Genomic DNA, 17,209 nt, shown 5'->3' on the forward strand with positions numbered 1-17,209 from the left:
TCAAGTGCACAAATGAGAAAGAGATTTCTGGGCACAGTTGAGTGCAGAACTATAACTGAAAGCTCCAGTCATACTGCTGATATTCAACTGTACTAAGAAGAATTAAATTCTAGGTCTATGCGCGTCACACAACCTTTGAAACCCAGTGTCAATCATGTTAACTGATTCTCACAAACTATAAAAAAATGCTGAAGTCTAAAAAAAAAAAAAGGGGGGGAATATAACCCCCATTTTCAAGAAGGGGAAAAAGGATGACCTGGGGAATTATAGACCTGTCAGTCTCACCTCTGTGGCTGGCAAAATCTTGGAGCAGATACTCCTGGAAAGCATGCTAAGGCACATGAAAAATGGCAAGGTGGTTGGTGACAGCCAGCATGGCTTCACCAAGGGGAAATCCTGCCTGACCAATTTGGTGGCCTTCTATGATGGGGCTACAGAACTGATGGACAGCGGTAGAGCAGTTGATGTCATCTACCTGGACTTGTGCAAAGCGTTCGACACTGTCCCACACAACATCCTTGTCTCTAAATTGGAGAGATTATCAGTTTGATAGATGGACCATTCGGTGGATAAAGAACTGGCTGGATGGCCACATGCAAAGAGTTGTGGTCAATGGCTCAATGTCTGGCTGGAGACCAGTAACGAGTGGTGTCCTTCAGATATTGGTGTTGGGACCAGCCTTGTTTAACATCTTCATCGCTGACATGGACAGTGGGATTGAGTGCACCCTCAGCAAGTTTGCTGATGACACCAAGCTGTGTGGGTCGGTTGATACACTGGAGGGAAGGAATGCCATCCAGAGGGACCTTGACATGCTTGTGAGGTGGGCTCATGCCAACCTCATGAAGTTTATCCATGCCAAGTCCAAGGTCCTACACCTGGGTTGGATCAATCTCAGGCACAGCTATAGGATGGGCAGAGAAGAGATTCAGAGCAGCCCTAAGGAGAAGGACTTGGGGGTGTTGGTCGATAAGAAAATGAACATGAGCTGGCTTCAGTGTGCGCTTGCAGCCCAGAATGCCAACTTTATCCTAGGCTGCACCAAAAGGAGCAAGACCAGCAGGTCGAAGGAGGTGATCCTGCCCCTCTACTCTGCTCTCGTGAGACCTCACCTGGAGTATTGTGTGCAGTTCTGGTGTCCTCAGCATAAAAAGGACGTGGAACTGTTGGAAGAAGTCCAGAGGAGGGTCACAAGGATGATCAGGGGACTGGAGCCCCTCCTGTATGAAGATCGGCTGAGAAAGTTGGGTCTGTTCAGCCTGGAGAAGAGAAGGCTGCATGGAGACCTCATAGCAGCCTTCCAGTATCTGAAGGGGGCCTACAGGGATACTGGGGAGGGACACTTCATTAGGGACTGTAGTGACAGGACAAGGGCTAATGGGTTAAAACTTAAACAGGGGAAGTTTAGATTGGATATAAGGAAGAAATTCTATATTGTTAGAGTGGTGAGGCACTGGAATGGGCTGCCCAGGAAGGCTGTGTATGCTCCATCCCTGGCAGTGTTCAAGGCCAGGCTGGACGAAGCCTTGGGTGGTATGGTTTAGTGTGAGGTGTCCCTGCCCATGGCAGGGTGGTTGGAACTAGATGATCTTAAGGTCCTTTCCAACCCTAACTATTCTATGATTCTAATGTGTGAATGCTCAGCACAACTCAGACGGTGTTGCCTGGCTGTGATATATGACTAATAGCAAATACAACAAAAAGTCCCACAGTAAACAAACCAAAAATCACCAAACAGGCCCCAAAAACTTATTTCCAGAAGCATTCAATGAACATTATTCTGTTGTATGTAAGGACTGGTGGAGTCTGGAAGCCCCGCCAGACAGGATAGAACTGTATATGGTACTTCATTTACCAATGGAACAAGTGTGTAACCTGACAAGTCATGTGAATGGTACACAGGAGAGTGCCCTATGTGTAAGAAATACCCAGTTTTTACCTTCCGGCTGCAATCTACTACTGTGTCTTACAAAGACACAAGTAAAGAAAGAAGAAAATAATCAAAAGTTTAATAATGAAAACTAAACCACACTCCTCCGATCAAACGTACAGTCTTTCTTCTCAGTAGTAAGAGAGTATTTGCCCAGAAATGTAAGTCATACTAGAGCCATGTTGGAGGCTTTTTGTCCCTTCTGAAGTTCCTGTATTTACATAAAGAAAAAAGATGCGGTTATGCCATGAAGCAGGTAAGTATGTGGTCCTGTTCCATCCTTACTGATGCTGATGTTACTATAAAGCAATCATATTCAAATGTATTTTGAGTTTGTCTTATAACAATTAAACTCCATGCTCTTAAGCAGATGTTCCCACAAGTACGGAACATGGCATCTACTGGAATTTGAGGCCCTATGTCCCACTGCTTTTTAGAACATATGTAAAGGCAACAACCTCCTCCTCCCCATGAGCGAACACACAGTGCCCATTCTCCTTCTAAACCAGGAGATACTTCTCCTGCAGAGATAGGAGTCAGAAACTGAAGGGGGCTGCTAGGATGCGGGGGAGGGACCCTTCATCAGGGACTGTAGTGATAGGACAAGCGGTAATGGGTCCAAACTGAAACAGGGGAAGTTCAGGTTAGATATAAGGAAGAAGTTCTTTAATGTGAGGGTGGTGAGGCACTGCAATGGGTTGCCCAAGGAAGCTGCTAATGCTCCATCACTGGCGGTGTTCAAGGCCAGGTTGGACAGTCTTGGGTGACATGGTTTAGTGCAAGGTGTCCCTGCCCATGTCAGGGGTTGGAACTGAATGATCTTAAGGTCCTTTCCAACCCAAACCATTCTGTGATTCTATGATTCTATGAAACCTGAAATCAAATCTCTGCTGCTGTTTTCATACCTCCTGTACCTCACTGACCTCTCTTTCTATTTAGAACTGTTTTCCCATTCCTCATTTCATGGTATTGACAACTACCTCTGGGAAACATAAAACTGAACACATGCAGTGTTCAATGCTAAGCTGCTAAATGAAGAGAAAAAACAAACAACCAACCAAACAAAAACACAAAGCCAGCACACAGCATGTGTGCTGTGAAAAAAAAAGTAAAATGGCTAAATGGCACATACCTATCATCTAAGAGATGAAAAACTAGGTTAATTCCAGGACATTTAGTTTCTCATAATCCTCATGAAAATTGCACTACATACATAGAACAACACTAATTAACTGCTGTATAATGACTTAAAAAATGTGGAATTTTTGAAATTCGGAATACTCACCCAGGAGTATTTTTTAATGAGCTTATTCTATGTTCGGGGTGATTTTCACACCCCTGCTAGAGCAGCAACCTTGGCTACAGAGCGTAGAGCATGAGCACGCTTCGTTTGCTGCAGGAGCTAAAGGAAGGGGCTGAAGGCCAAAGAAAACATGAGGGTGCTTGTGAGCTAACTGGAGGGGCACAGAGAAATGGGAATGTTCAGGCCTGGTGAGTTTTGATCAAAAGTGAGAAGAGAATTGGTTTTACATAAGAAAGTGAAATTGTAGAGGATCTGGAGCAGGACTTCTGGAGCAGTTCAAGGGCAGAATCCCTCAGCAGATAGGAGGCTTCACAAGTCGCCATTTTTGGAGCTTAGAGGAGAGACTTAAAAGAGGGACAGGGTGTTCTACAGTAAAAAGACTAAAGGGAAAAGTCTCAAATTAGAAGGGGTGAAATTACCTCCAGACTTACTCTAGAGGTAAATGAACACCCATGTGACGATTGCTCCTGTTCTCCTTCATCCCAGCCTCTTTGCTGTTAAGAGCAATAGGGCTAGTTTGCAACCGCAAGAGAGGCTGGCCGGCATTCTGAAGAGCTGCTGGTACCAAAACCTCTCAGCAACATTCTACCTTCTATGCAACTGCATGTGAGTACAAACCAACTCTCAGTGCTCCACAGCAGATATTTATGGCCCTAACACTTATTTCCTGGCAGCAGTTTTAGCAAAGCTAGATGTTTGTGTAACACTATGATTCAAAGCGATCCATAAAGCAAGCAATGTTTTGAAACTGTTGTTGGCTAAAGCCATGTTTTGCAAACTTACAACTAGTACCAAGTGAAGCTTCCTTATTGCTTTTTTTTTGTTTTCCTCTTTCCCTCTTTTAACCCCAAACACCCTTGTAATCAGAGCCCTACAAAAAAAAAATAATCTCTTACCAAAAAAGAAAAAAAGAATGACGTTTTGAAAACCCCTCTGAAACGTACTAATATTGTTTTAAATACAGCCACTAATGCACAGTTAAAAGGAAGAGCAGCTGAGTGAAGGACAGAGCACACCCGCTGCTCGGAGGGCAGCACATGGAAACATTCCATAGAATCATAGCATTCGTTCAGAATCATAGACTTAACTCAGAACATCTTTCCTCTTAATCAAGATGGCACCAATAGAAAGTTCAGGCTGTGGAGATGTTCATCTTTACTAGAACAGATACATCCAGACTTCTAGTCTAAAGCATTCACCCTTATGCATGGCAGATCATGAATTATTCTAAATATGCCATATGGAATACCTTCTTTCTTTGAAAAGCAAACAGTAAGAAAATACATAAATACACTCCTTGCTAGCTAGGTGCAGCTATATTGTTATCTCTAAGGTATTCTTTATTCCTATTCTGTGTCAATATCCATGATTCGCACTACAGAAGCATGAAAAAAAAAAAAAAAAATCAAATGTGACCAAACCTATGATTGCATTGCATTGTTATATTTTATTGTACCTTAAAACAATACCATAACATTCCAGAAGTTGTGGTAAATGCCATTTATAAATGTGACCATAAATGTGTAGCAATAGGAAAAGGTGTAATGGGTTTAAACTGAAACAGGGGAAAACTCCCGGAAGTTTTCAAGTTGACAAGCAGGTATTCTTTATTGTGGCACGGGGGGACATCGGGATAGCTCCTCTGAACGTGCGTTCCCGTATGGCTACGCAAGCCATCCTTATATAGCCACTGGGCATACATGCATATTCGTGAGGCTACGTACAAATTGCATCATTTTCCAGAAAGTTACCCTCCTGCGTATAAAAATGTGGTGGTGGTCTCTGAGGGTCGTTTACTTCTTCCAACAATCTTCATCACTTCTGGCAGCCTTTGAAGCATGCGCAGTAGACACTTATACCAGCTTAATTGGTTTGTTAACAATCCTCCTGTCCTACTTACCAGTTAGCTTAGCTGCAGCCCATCCTGGACACCTGCCATTCCCAGATATTCCTTATCCTTGCGTCCTGTTCTTCTAGCCTGTTTTTCTTACACTCATTTTGTACTAAGGTCATAGGGCCTAAAACTACGTCAACTACAATGGTTTATCCTGTACAAGAATTCTCAATTCATTCTCTAGCTGTACTCTAGTTTTTTCTTTTTTTTTTCCTGTGCATCATGCACAGGAATTTTCCATTGCTACTGTTACAAAGCCATCAAATTTAAGATTACTTTAAATTGATTCTAAAGGTTTATATATTCCATTTTGTAATTTTGTCCGTTCCCCCCCCCTTGTCTTAAATCCCCCCTTTTTCTGTCCTTTTGCAAATTCTTTTGCAACATTTTATATATTACCATTACCATCTAAAGTCTTTCTGAAATAATTTCCCGTTTCTACTTGGTGCTTAATTCATTCCTCTTCCAGTCTTCATAATTTATCATACATCATTTACAATACCAGAAGGAACATTGTATCATACCACAAGTAATCAATATTAAAACAATTAACATCAATATTCCTGCAACCAGTTGCCTCAACCAGGAGAGATCAGGTAACCATGAAGCTAACTTTTCCGTATTTCTTCAAAACCCCAGGAGGTGTCATCCATCGCCGCTTCATGAAATACTTTAGTTTGTTTCCAAATTTCCTCCAGATCTCTTTCAATTCTGCCACTTTGATCTATACAGGAACAGCAACTTTCATTGATTATGGAACAAACACTTCCTTGTGAAGCATAATCTCCTACTCTGGTTCCTGGTGTAATACATCTTTGTGCGCAAGTATAGTATTTATTACCCAGATTAGGATTAACTATAACAAATTTTAACCTTTCCCTTGGACGTAGATTGCTGGTGTTCATCCGCAAATTTGTCCATGAGGTAGTGTTAGGAATTGGAACTCCAATTAGTGGAAGGTCCAGATTTCCTCCTGATTTAGGCAACTGTGCACACACCCAACAGTCACTATGATTAAAAACCTCAGTAACATTCTGCACTAATTTCAGGTATAAATTTTGGTCCCAAGCTTGTGTGCCAGTTATCATGTAAGTCCAAATTATGGGCGACGCAATTTCATATGTAAGGGTCTTGAAGGTTCGATCCACCATGTCTTCTCTGGCACTGGTGCCTTTTTTATTCTTGAATAATGTATCCGAGCAGGTTGTTCCTTTATCTCCACTGCTGTAAAGGTGATCAATAATATCTGCTACGGTCCGCTCCACTTCTCCTGTAGAGGATCTCCTGAAAAATTCTTAACATAAACCCAGTCTCCAGATCTGAAAGAGTGAATCAGATAATACAAACCTCTTGCTCTTGTCCCTAATATTCCCTTATTTATCTCTGCTAATTGTTTTCCCAGATTGATCAGAAACTGTCAGAGATAGCCTTCTCCCACTTCCTGAAGACGTTCTCCTTTAAACTGGGACTGATATGGTCTTCCGTATAAAATTTCAACTGGGTTAACCTCTTCTTTCAACCTAGGTTTAGTTCGAATTCTTAATAGAACCAGTGGTAAAGCTTGGTACGAATATAAATTTGTTTCCTGACATATTTTAGTAATCTGTTGTTTGATCAGATGGTTCATCTTTTCTACTTGCCCACTGGCCTGAGAACTATATGGAACATGTAGTTGCCAATCCATTTCTAATTTTTTGCTAATTTCTTGTAAAAATTTTGCACTAAAGTGCGAGCCTCAGTCAGAAGAAATTGCTGCTGGTACCCCAAGATGAGGTATTATGTCAGTAAATAATGTTTTAATCACTTGTTTTGCATTATTTATCCTAAAAGGGAATGCTTCTGGACAGCCTGAAAAAGTATCTGTTAACACCAACAAATATTGGTCTCAATAATTCAGAAAAAAATATTTGTCAGTGCTGTCCCAGATAACTTCCTCCCCAGTTGTACCAATTTGATTTCTACTTTCAATTTTAGGGTTATTCATGAGGCAGAGCTGACAGCCCTGGTCCTGTGAAGACATGGACCTCATGAGGCGTGTGGGTGCGAGGAGCACATTCACACTCGCCGGCTGCGCTCTGTGACACTGGAAAGGGGAGGAACGCCGCCGGCTCGATGTCTCCAGGGCCCGCCGTGCCACTCGCAGCATCCAGTCCACCGGCTCGGTGCCCAAAGCCGCCGCCTTAGGGCCGGAACCCTCCCCGTCCTCAGGCCGCGGGCTCGGGCCTTGACTCGCGGCCGCAGCTCCCCGCTGAAAAGGGGAACCCGGAAGCGCAGATCGTTGCCAGGGAACGCCCTCCAAGAGGCCTGTCACTGGGCCCAGGACAGACAATCACCTTTGAGGAGGTGGGGCAAGGGGGCTTTTGGCTCTCGACCATTCATGTGGGGGGTGCGTCTGCCTCTGCTTCTCATTTGCTTTTCCAGAAAGGCTAACAACAGCAAGAATCTAAGTCTTAGGGGATGGGATAACCATTTTAGCTGGCATTCCCTAAAGCAGAGCGAGTGCAGCGCAGCCACTGCACATCACTGAAACAGCTGCCACCACATCACCCTCAGCAGAGGATAACACTCAGCAGCCATCACAGCAGAGGAAGTAATTCATACTGTATTCTGTGTCTCTGTCTCCAACTCCCCAGGGGCTCGCTCACCACTGTGGTGGCCCCAGCGCTGCCCTGAGCTGCTGAGCTTAAACTTCCCCTCTTTCAGTTTAAACCCATTACACCTTGTGCTGTTGCTACAGTCCCTGATGCAGAGTCACATCTGGGCGGGTAGGACAGGGGGGTGCAGGCTTTCTGCCCTTGCTTTGCGTGAAGACGTGATATGCAGGAGGTTTCAGCAGCTCTGTTTTAAACGTCGTGTCGGCTGCATCCCTGTGAGCCAGCTCCAGTCAAGTGCAAACGTGCAGTCCATGCATCTGGGCTCTGCTCCCCTTGCCTCTCCTTTTGCAGCATGGGGGAAGTTTACTTGAATAAAGAACTGCAGGAATGCATTTCTTTTGATCAATCAAAGGAGAATTCTCTCATGACAGGATGTGGGAACATCTCAGATCCTCAAGAGAAAAATGTCGATGACCACTGTAGAGGATTGTGGCCTCCGTTCGGTGGATCGTGCAACCTTAAAATAGCTCTTTTGTATTTCATTTTTCCAAGTTACTTCCAGGTCTCCTGTGAGACATGCGATGCAATCCTGCTGCAGGTGGTGGGTGCTGTGTGTGTGCTCTGTGTGCTGTTGGGCTGCAGGTCCCTCGCTGGGGATCCTGCGCTATCTCCCTGTTGTGGGATGCTGCATCCAATGCAGGTCTGTGGCTACTAGACTTGCCCTCCACTGCAGCCCTGGTCCTGTGAAGACCTGGACCTTATGAGCAGTGGGGATGGCCATCATGTGCATGTCTGGGCTGCAGCGTGCCCTTCTGTCTCTGCTCTCCTCGTGGCCATTTATCAGGAAGCCTTTCCTGAGCATGAATCAAAACCTGGAGGCGCCACAAAATTCTTTGGATTTGACCAGGATTTGGAGGTTTCCGGCTTTTCTTCAGTGCCTGGGTACAAACCTAAGCGAGGAGAAGGAGGAACAGCAGCCTCTGAGGGAGAAGGGTGCGCTGATCATGAGGGAGGTAGTGTCCTGTGCTCCAGCACAAAAGCACCAGCCTGGTTTCTAAGCAAACAAACAAACAAAAAGGTTTTGAGTTAAAACATCCCCTAAAATGGAGTCCCAACCGAGTAAGCTGAAGACAACATGCATACATAAACAGTGACTGTTAAATCTTTCCGGCAGTAATGTAGGACATCACAATTGTGAGGTGAAACTGATGTGGCCTATTGTGTACAAGGGGGTTAGACAAAATGTACAGGGGGGGTTGTCAAAATGTACAGGGGGGTTGTCAAAATGTACAGGGGGGTACTGCTTAAGTCATAGCTGGTTTAACGAGCTCAGCAGATGTCTTATCAGACAAATACCAGAACAAAACCTCCTAGTGAGGAGAATGGGGGGATTGTACAAGGAGTACTGCTTAAATCATGGCTGGCTTGACAAGCCCAGCAGTTACCTTATCAGACAGTACTAAGATAAGGCTTCCTAGCGAAGGGAATAGCCCATTAAACCAGCTAGACATGGACCAGACCCATCCAGCTCCTAAAGAGCATGCGTGAGGACCAGAGGTAAAAAGTTCAAGCCTGAGGAAGACTCATTTACTTCATCTTGAAGACCCCTACCCACAAGAGGAAGACTACTTACTTCATCTGAAGACCCCTGCCCAAGACCACCAGGAGGCACTGCGCATGCGTGGAGCGCCTTTTAGCTCATTATAATACGAAGCGGGGATAGAATATGAATATGTATAGGCATATTGTGCGACCTAATACCTATGTATGACTTTACAGGATAAATGTAAAAGGAAAACGGCACTGAGGTACGCATGCCTTTTGGAGGACCAATCCCCCGTGCGTCTTCAGCTGAATAAAGCATACCTACTTTACAACTTTAACCAAGTTGTGGAGTCTATTCCGCTATCATGAGGTATATAGGAATGATTTGTGTCAGAAACTTAGGAGTCCTTGTCATCATTGCACTTTGGGAGGAATCGAAAATCATGTGTAGAATGTATAGGAATGATCAGATTAAGATGGGAGTTCCTGTAAATACAATGATGAAAAGAAAAGAAGGAACAAAGGAATAATCCTTCCTAATCAAAGTCTTTGTTACTTTAAGGGGTACTTTGTTTAAATACTTGAATGTCTCAAATGTTTTGCTAACTACAGAGGGTGTTTTGTTTAACTGCTTGAATACCTTAAGGGGGTTAGGTAATCAAGGGATACATTCTGTTATGGGATGAGGTGAACCTTGTGTATTCAATATGTAACTATATAAGAAATGGAATTGAGGGGGCTAAGATGGTGCTTAAGCTTGTGACAGACATTCCCTGTTAATGTATTGCCAAGGAATTCAATGACTTTTTAAGAAGTTTCATCACCCAAAGATAAGATCCCAGCAACAGGAGGAGAAAATGAAAAAGAACCACATCGATATTTGGGTGAAGGAGACGACAGGATTGGCTGAAACCCAAGATCGAGGAGTATAAGAGACTGTACCCCAGAACTCTCGGTGTGCGTTGCTGGTGGAGTGAAGGCTCCCCTGCGCACCCAGCGCTGCTTGCTTATTGCCTCTCAATAAATTGTAAATAAATTAAATTTGGGCCAAAACCCTGTCTATGCAAAATTTTTATAACACCTTCATTACTTTGGTTGCTTTTGAAGCCTTGCAGGAAGCTTTCAGTGTGTGGTTGATGATGCGATAATTAATATCAATATTAGACTGTAATGAAGGTTCATCTGTGGTTTTTTTCATCACTTGGCCGACTTTCAAATCACAGGTTTTAACATGGGATGAAGCCACCTGATGTCTGTATGCAAATATCTCATGCCATAAAGCAGGATTAAGCCATGGCTGCTTTGATAGCCTTTCAATACATTGGCCGGAGATAATTGCTTGGAGTGGGAAGATACTTTCTCTCTAATAAATACTGTGATTTTTTTGGTGACACATTATTATCTGTTATATGCAAGCAGATTTTCTTAGGCAGATGGATAGGGCATGAGTAAAGTTTTCTTCCTGAAACATGGAATGCTAAGAGGCTTTGAATAAAAGTAAGGACTAAAACTGAAACTTGCCTTTGGTTAATTTTTCTTTACACCTTGTCTACGGCCAGCAGCTAGGCTGAAGTACAGTAAATGTAAGAACATGGAGCAGAACTGGGGACCCAAACCCGACTCTGCTTAACTTTTGAGATCAGACAAAATGGTGGTGGGTAAAACACAGTCGGTATGTGTGTCAACATGGTGAACACCGTCACAGTCAGCAGGCAGGTCCCAAGGGTACCCAAAGGCCATTTAAAACCTTCAGAACTCTCAAATGATGCTGCTGTACTTGTCACTGGGGCTGGTGTAGCTGCTGTGCTTGCCGGCTCTCCCACCACCAGCTTCTCTTTTCCTGAGTCCAGCTCTTCCTCCTCTGCCTTTCTGGGAAATGCTGAGGGGTCTCCTGCATCCTCCTGGGGCTCGGCGGGCGGCTTCCGGGGAATGCTCTCGGCCGTCGCGGGGCTGAGCTCCGCTCCTCTGCGGGGCTCGGCTCCTCCTCCGCCTTCTCCCGCTGCTCGGCAGCCGCCTCCTCCCGCTCCTCGACCGCCCAGACCTCCTCCACCGGCAGCCGCTCCCTTGCGGCCTCCGGTCCCGCTCCCGCTTGGTCCCCGGGGCCGCTCTCCCGGGCCGCTTCAGCCGCCGGCTCCCGGGGCCGTCCCCCCTCGGCTCCCCGCGGCCTCACGCAGACGGAGGCGAGGGCGAGGGTCAGGACGGTGAGGAGCAGCCGGACGGCCAGGGACCAGTCCACGGCCACGTCCATCCCACCCTGCTGCTGGAGCCCGCCCATATTACAAGTCATTGCCATAAAGTACAGTGAGACAGGAACCTTAGCCCAACCCCCACACTTGATAAGCACTAACTCAGCAAATACCGGCTCTAAGTAAGTCACAACACTCTGAAGCTGTGAGATCAAGAGGAACAACTCTGAGAGCCAATAAATCAGCATTGTGACGAGTGACTATTAATCCGGTCAGATCTGTCGTTATTTCAACCCCTTTGAGCCCCACGTTGGGCGCCAAAAAGAACTGTTGTGGTTTAACCCCACCCAGACAGCTTTCACTCACTCCCCCTCCCATTCTTGCCCTCCCCCTACTCCTGGAGGGACTGAGAGGAGAATCAGAAAGAATGCAACTCCCACGGGTTGAGATAAGAACAGTTTAGTAACTAAGGTGTAACACAAATCGCTACTGCTACCACCAATAATAGTAATGATAAAGGAAATAACAAGGGAAGAGAATACAACACCCCTTCACCAGGCGACCAATAACTTGCCCCCCCGCCTGATTAAGCACCGACCGATACCTCCTCCAACCCTGCAGTCCACCTGCCCTTCCGGCTCACTCCCTGCTCCCTCCTGGGCATGACGTGCTGTGGTATGGAATACCTCCTTGGTCAGTTTGGATCAGGTGTCCTATCTCTGCTTCCTCCCAGCTTCCCTCCTCCCTGGCAGAGCATGAGGCCCACAAAGTCCTTGGCCAAACCAAAACATCATTGTTTTTCAGCTCTGTTCCCAGCTGAAAGTCAAAACACAGCACTGCACCAGCTACCAAGAAAGAGAAAAATGACTGCCACTGCTAAACCCAGGACACTCACTGAGACTTCACCTAGCACAGCTGCCTGACCTTCTCCCATTGCCCTCCCTTTCTTCCTGTCTGTCAAACGGTCACTTCTAGCTCCCCACATCCACTAGGGGACTGGGGCCACCCATCCGTAACCCTTCTGCTTGGCATGGGCTGTTTACAGCAAAGCAGGGGACAAAGATGTTGTGCAGGGGAACCATCTGGCAGCAGCTGCCAACCTCCCTTGCCTTCTGTGTGTCTTGCAGCTTTCCTTGTTTCTGTCTGAGCTGTTCTAGTTAGTATTTTCTATAGGGAATACCACCTGCTCCCCTTCAGATCTGCTCTTGCCTGGCTTTGATAAGACATTGGCACATGTAATAGGGAACGTGGCGGCTTTGGGCACACTGGAGGTGTTCCTCAGTTTCCCCAAATGTTCCCGGGCAGCCAGGAAGCTGCTTCTCAGCCTGAAACTCTAAGCACTTTGGAACTACCTCTCCCACCTGCTTAAGACATGCCTCCCCTGCCAGTTATTCAGAGCCAGGCTTCTTAACCTCGCTCATACCCCTATGGTGTTTGAGAGGCCAGCCACAACAGTTACAGTCTCTCTTTCTTGTTTTTCTAGGCCAGCAGAGAACGACATGGGAGAAGCACTGAGTAGAGCCCAGACCCTCAAAGAACAGCTCCAGAAGCTCCAGGAAGTTTTATCACCTACATTGGAGCGTAAAGGATGTCACCGAGCGTGCTCTCCATGAAGCCTTGAAGCGGTCTAAGCTCCCAGGCTTTTCTGGATTGGTAAGGGCATGCTGCAGAAGGCTGTCTACTCAGAGGTTTCTTTCCTCCCTCCAGACTTTATCCTTCTACAGTTCCCTGTCCTGGCTAGCCAAAAGGCTGGTGTGGCTGGAACAAGTGCTGTGCATGGCCACACTTCCTTTCCTCTTGCTCCACACTTCTGTATGGGGGCAGAGAGAGCGCCGTGATGGGAGTTACAGTTGCTTTACTTATAGCTTCCTCAGAGTAGAGCAAGCCTGGGAGGTTTCCAGGCAATCTGGGCGTTCCTCACAGCTGAGTTGAACCTCGTCCCCCTAACCCTTGGCTGGCCATGCAGGGCAGATGATTGTCCCATTCCTTTTCCTGCTAACAGGCGCTTGCCTTTGTTCTCTTCCCCAGGCTGTTCAAGAGATCATCAACCAAGTCTTGGAGAAGCTGGAAGAAAGCCAAGTCCCAGTGACTGATTATGCCCTCAAATCATCAGGTGCTGTGCCATTGTACACAGACTGGTTCCAAAGTGCTTCCTGTGCACACTGACAAGATGGGCCTTGGAACAGGCTCAGTGGTAGGAGAGAAAGGGCAAGAAGTCAAGGGCCACATCGTGCCCTGAAAGTGTACCCACTGACAGACTCTGGAAGCGGCTGGACTCCGTCTGAAGAGCAGAAAGCCTAGCTGACATTCCAGCTGACATTACCACAGACTGATGAGGCCCTGCTCTGTGTTCCAGAGGGATCACGCCAGGAAGAAAAAGGGGAATCCCACTGCAGGAGTTGGAGGACTGCTTAAAAGCATTTCTCAAGTGAAGAGTGCAGTATTCCTCCTGACTGCTCAATGATCGTGCTCATGTCTTAATTTCCAGGGGCTGCTGTCATTCCCGAATACACAAGTCCATCCTTCTGGAATATGGCAGATAAAGTCATCTTGTATTCCCTGCCAGCGGTGGATTATGTGAGATCTCCTGAGCTTATTCTTGAGGTAGGAGCACCAAGAAACAGGAAAACAAAAGGGTGGGTGGGGGGTGGGGGTTGCACACATGCTGCTGAGAGTTGCGTTTACCCTTATCTTTGCTCCTCAAAGCTTGCTTTTCCTGTCACATTCTTGTATGGACCCACTCACTGTCTCCCTGCTGAGCATTTCCTCTGCCAGACTGCCTCAGGTCCTCCGTTTGAGCCTGCACTGCTGGAGGGCCCCACTCTGTGTTGGCAAGCCCTCCTGGCACTGATCTTGGGAACACACCCAGCTGCCTGCCTTCACAGTGCTTCTGCAGTGCTGAAGGGGTCTTGTGACATGTGGATTCTCAACAACTGCTGCTCTGTTTGGTACTGGCTTTCTGAGGATGCTGTTGTTTCTAGTATCGAGGCCAGCTAGACAGGGAGGACATTCTGTGCCATGGCTTTCTAGAGAAGGCAATGAGACATGATAGGGACACCACTGGGTCTTCTGACAGGGGAAGCATGTGCCTCAAAGTAGGCTAGAAGTAATTGCCAGTCGAGCCACTGCCATTTCAGGTAGATGCTTCTTCCTTTCCTGTTCTTTTGGCCAAATGAGGTAGAGTGGTGGAAGAATGTCTCGAGCACAACCCTCCCAGGGCAGTCAGGGGTTGAACAAGTCCATTGCTGCAGCACTATGTCAGTAGTTGAATGCCAGAGAGGAAAAGACAACTCATCTCTTCTCCTCCTTTCAGAACGAGCTCTCTGGGTTTGTGAATTACATCCTGCTGCAAGTGCTGAGCAACGGGGGCCACCCGGACTACACCTGCATATATCGGTTCAGGGTGCACGGTGATCCTGTGCAAGGTGGCACTTTGATCTGACAAGAAAGCCCCTTGATTGTCATTGAGTGTTTTGTCTCTGATAATAAAGCTCCTTGACTGTCATTGAGTGTTTTGCCTCTGATAATAAAGCTCCTTGATTGTCATTGAGTGTTTTGCCTCTGATAATAAAGCTCCTTGATTGTCACTGAGTGTTTTGCCGGAGATGCTGACAGGTAAGAAAACTCCTGTCCTTCTCTCCACCCACAAGCCTGTGGGAGACTTCCGTGGAGGGAGAGGTGATGGAAAAAAGGACTAAGAACTGTTTCCTATGGATACATTCGTTTGGGGGGTTAAACACACTGAATGTGTGTGCAGTTCAAGTGAAAAAAGGCTTCCAAAGACTCCAAAGCGGGCAATAGGGAACCCCAACGTTTACCCTTAAAGACTCCCCAGATCTTTTTGACCCCAATATAGTCCCTGGGTCCCCAAAATATTGTCCAGGGACCTCCAAATGCCAGCTCAAGTACTCCTAAAATGCCCTTTGGGGACCCGAAATGGGCAGGGACCCCAGTATTCCCCTCAGGGACACCTGATGGGCCTTAGGGTCCCAAAAATTTGCACCCAGGCATCCCCCAAATCCTTTTGATGCCAAAATAAGCCCTGGGGAATGCCCAAATACAGCCCATGGATCCCCAAATCCCCCCAAGGCCTCCAGAATGCCCTTTGGGGAGCAAAAGCAGCACCAGGGACCCTCAGGTTGCCCAGAGAAGTGGTAAATGCCCCATCCCTGGCAGTGTTCAAGACCAGGTTGGACAGAGCCTTGGGTGCCATGGTCTAGTGCGAGATGTCCCTGTTTTCAGGGGATTAGAACTGGATGATCTTAAGGTCCTTTCCAACCCTAACTATTCTATGGTTAACACCCCTTGCAGACCCCCCAGAACAGCTCAACACCCCCAAAGAGGCCCCCAGCAACCCTAAAACTCCACAGGAAACCCAAACTCCCCAGAGATCCCCAAACAGGGCAGTGGGACATTCCAAAACTCCCCCCCTAGAGATCCTTAAATGGCCTCCAGGACCCCAAAATGGCCCCAAAAGAAGTCAAAATGGCCTCCAAAGACTGAAAAATGGGCCTCAGGGATCCCAAAATCCTTCTGACATGAAAATAATCCCATGAGGTGCATCAAAATCCCCCCTGGGGCCTAAAAATCTTTTCCATGGACCCAAAAATGGCCCACAGAGACCCCAAAATACAGCTCAGGGTCCCCAGGATTGTCCCCCGGGCACCAAAACCCCAAAGGTACCTCTCCAGCACCATGGTAGCCCCCAAACAAGTCTCATGGACCCCCAAATTCCCTCCAGGGAGACCCCCAAAATGAGGCTCACGGACACAGAATGGCTCAAAAAACAGTTTGGGGACCTAAAATAGCACCCAGGGACCCCAAATGGCCCCTAAGGAGCCCCACAACCCTTCTGACTCCAAAATACAGCTTAAGAAACCCAAAAGTGGTCCTCAGGAACCCCTAAATTAACCCTTGGGGACTTCCCTGATCATTTTGATCCAGATCCTTTGAACCCCTGAGGAGCCCCAAGGTGCAGCTCAGGGACCCCAGAATATCCGAAGAACCCCCTCGATTCCCTTTGGGGACCTAAAATAGCCTCAGAGTCCCCCAAAATATAGCTAGAGGACCTCAAAACCTGAATCGCCCCCAGGGACTTTTTATGGGTCTCTCAAACAGGACACTGGTCTTCACAAATCTTACCTTGCCATTAATATGGCCCTAGGAACCTAAAAATGGGCTTCAGGGGGTCTAAAATGGCCTTTCAAGTCCTAAAAATACATCTCAGGTATGCAAAAAATTAGCATGAGGAACTCCAAAATGCACTGTGTAGACCCTAAGATACCCCAGGTACCCCCAAAATCCTTATGACCACAAATTACAGCTCAGGGACCCTTAAAATGGGACGCAGGGAGCCCACAATTTACCTTTAAGAACTCCCAAATCATTTTGAGCCCCAAATAACCCCCAGGAGCTCCTAAAATACAGCTCAGGGACACCAAAATCTCCTCCAACAAACAATTCTGTGCTACAGAAAATTTTGGGATCCAGCTTGTTGTGACAGAGCACCTAGTTTGTACTGGGAGGCATTAAAGGTACCCACTTCGTACTGGGAGGAGATAAGGCGATTAAATTTGTACTGGGATCAAGCCAAGTCTGTACTGTGTGGTCTTAAATGGATCTAGTTGGTATTGGAATAGGCCTCACTCTGTACTGGAAGGGCTCAGGTGATCCAGTTTGTATTGAGAATGTGTCTGTTCTGTACTGGGAGAGTACCTGGGGAACCAGCTTGTGGTGGAAGGCTACAAAGGGCTCCAG

The 17,209-nt window shown here is 46.7% G+C and overlaps 1 protein-coding gene across 1 annotated transcript; it reads left to right on the forward strand.

Moving 5' to 3' along the window:
* The first annotated feature begins 8,481 nt into the window (after positions 1-8,481).
* On the forward strand, positions 8,482-14,894 carry LOC133209776 (uncharacterized). Its single transcript, XM_061348583.1, has 5 exons — positions 8,482-8,734; positions 12,966-13,105; positions 13,481-13,565; positions 13,941-14,440; positions 14,718-14,894. The coding sequence occupies exons 1-5, from the start codon at positions 8,482-8,484 to the stop codon at positions 14,892-14,894; spliced, it is 1,155 nt and encodes a 384-aa protein (XP_061204567.1).
* Positions 14,895-17,209: the final 2,315 nt, after the last annotated feature.

Source organism: Neopsephotus bourkii, unplaced genomic scaffold, assembly GCF_033783945.1.
Source record: "Neopsephotus bourkii isolate Nb327-2 ecotype Australia unplaced genomic scaffold, CSIRO-AGI_Nbou_v1 NB_360, whole genome shotgun sequence".
NCBI classification, from domain to species: Eukaryota; Metazoa; Chordata; class Aves; order Psittaciformes; family Psittacidae; genus Neopsephotus; species Neopsephotus bourkii.

What these genes read in the sequence shown, in the direction of transcription:
- LOC133209776 (XM_061348583.1), top strand. Translation starts at nt 8,482, where the DNA reads ATGAGCAGTGGGGATGGCCATCATGTGCATGTCTGGGCTGCAGCGTGC. An exon ending in GTGCGCTGATCATGAGGGAG is followed by an intron (nt 8,735 to 12,965) that starts GTAGTGTCCTGT and finishes GGGAGAAGCACT; the next exon opens with GAGTAGAGCCCAGACCCTCA. An exon ending in TCCCAGGCTTTTCTGGATTG is followed by an intron (nt 13,106 to 13,480) that starts GTAAGGGCATGC and finishes TCTCTTCCCCAG; the next exon opens with GCTGTTCAAGAGATCATCAA.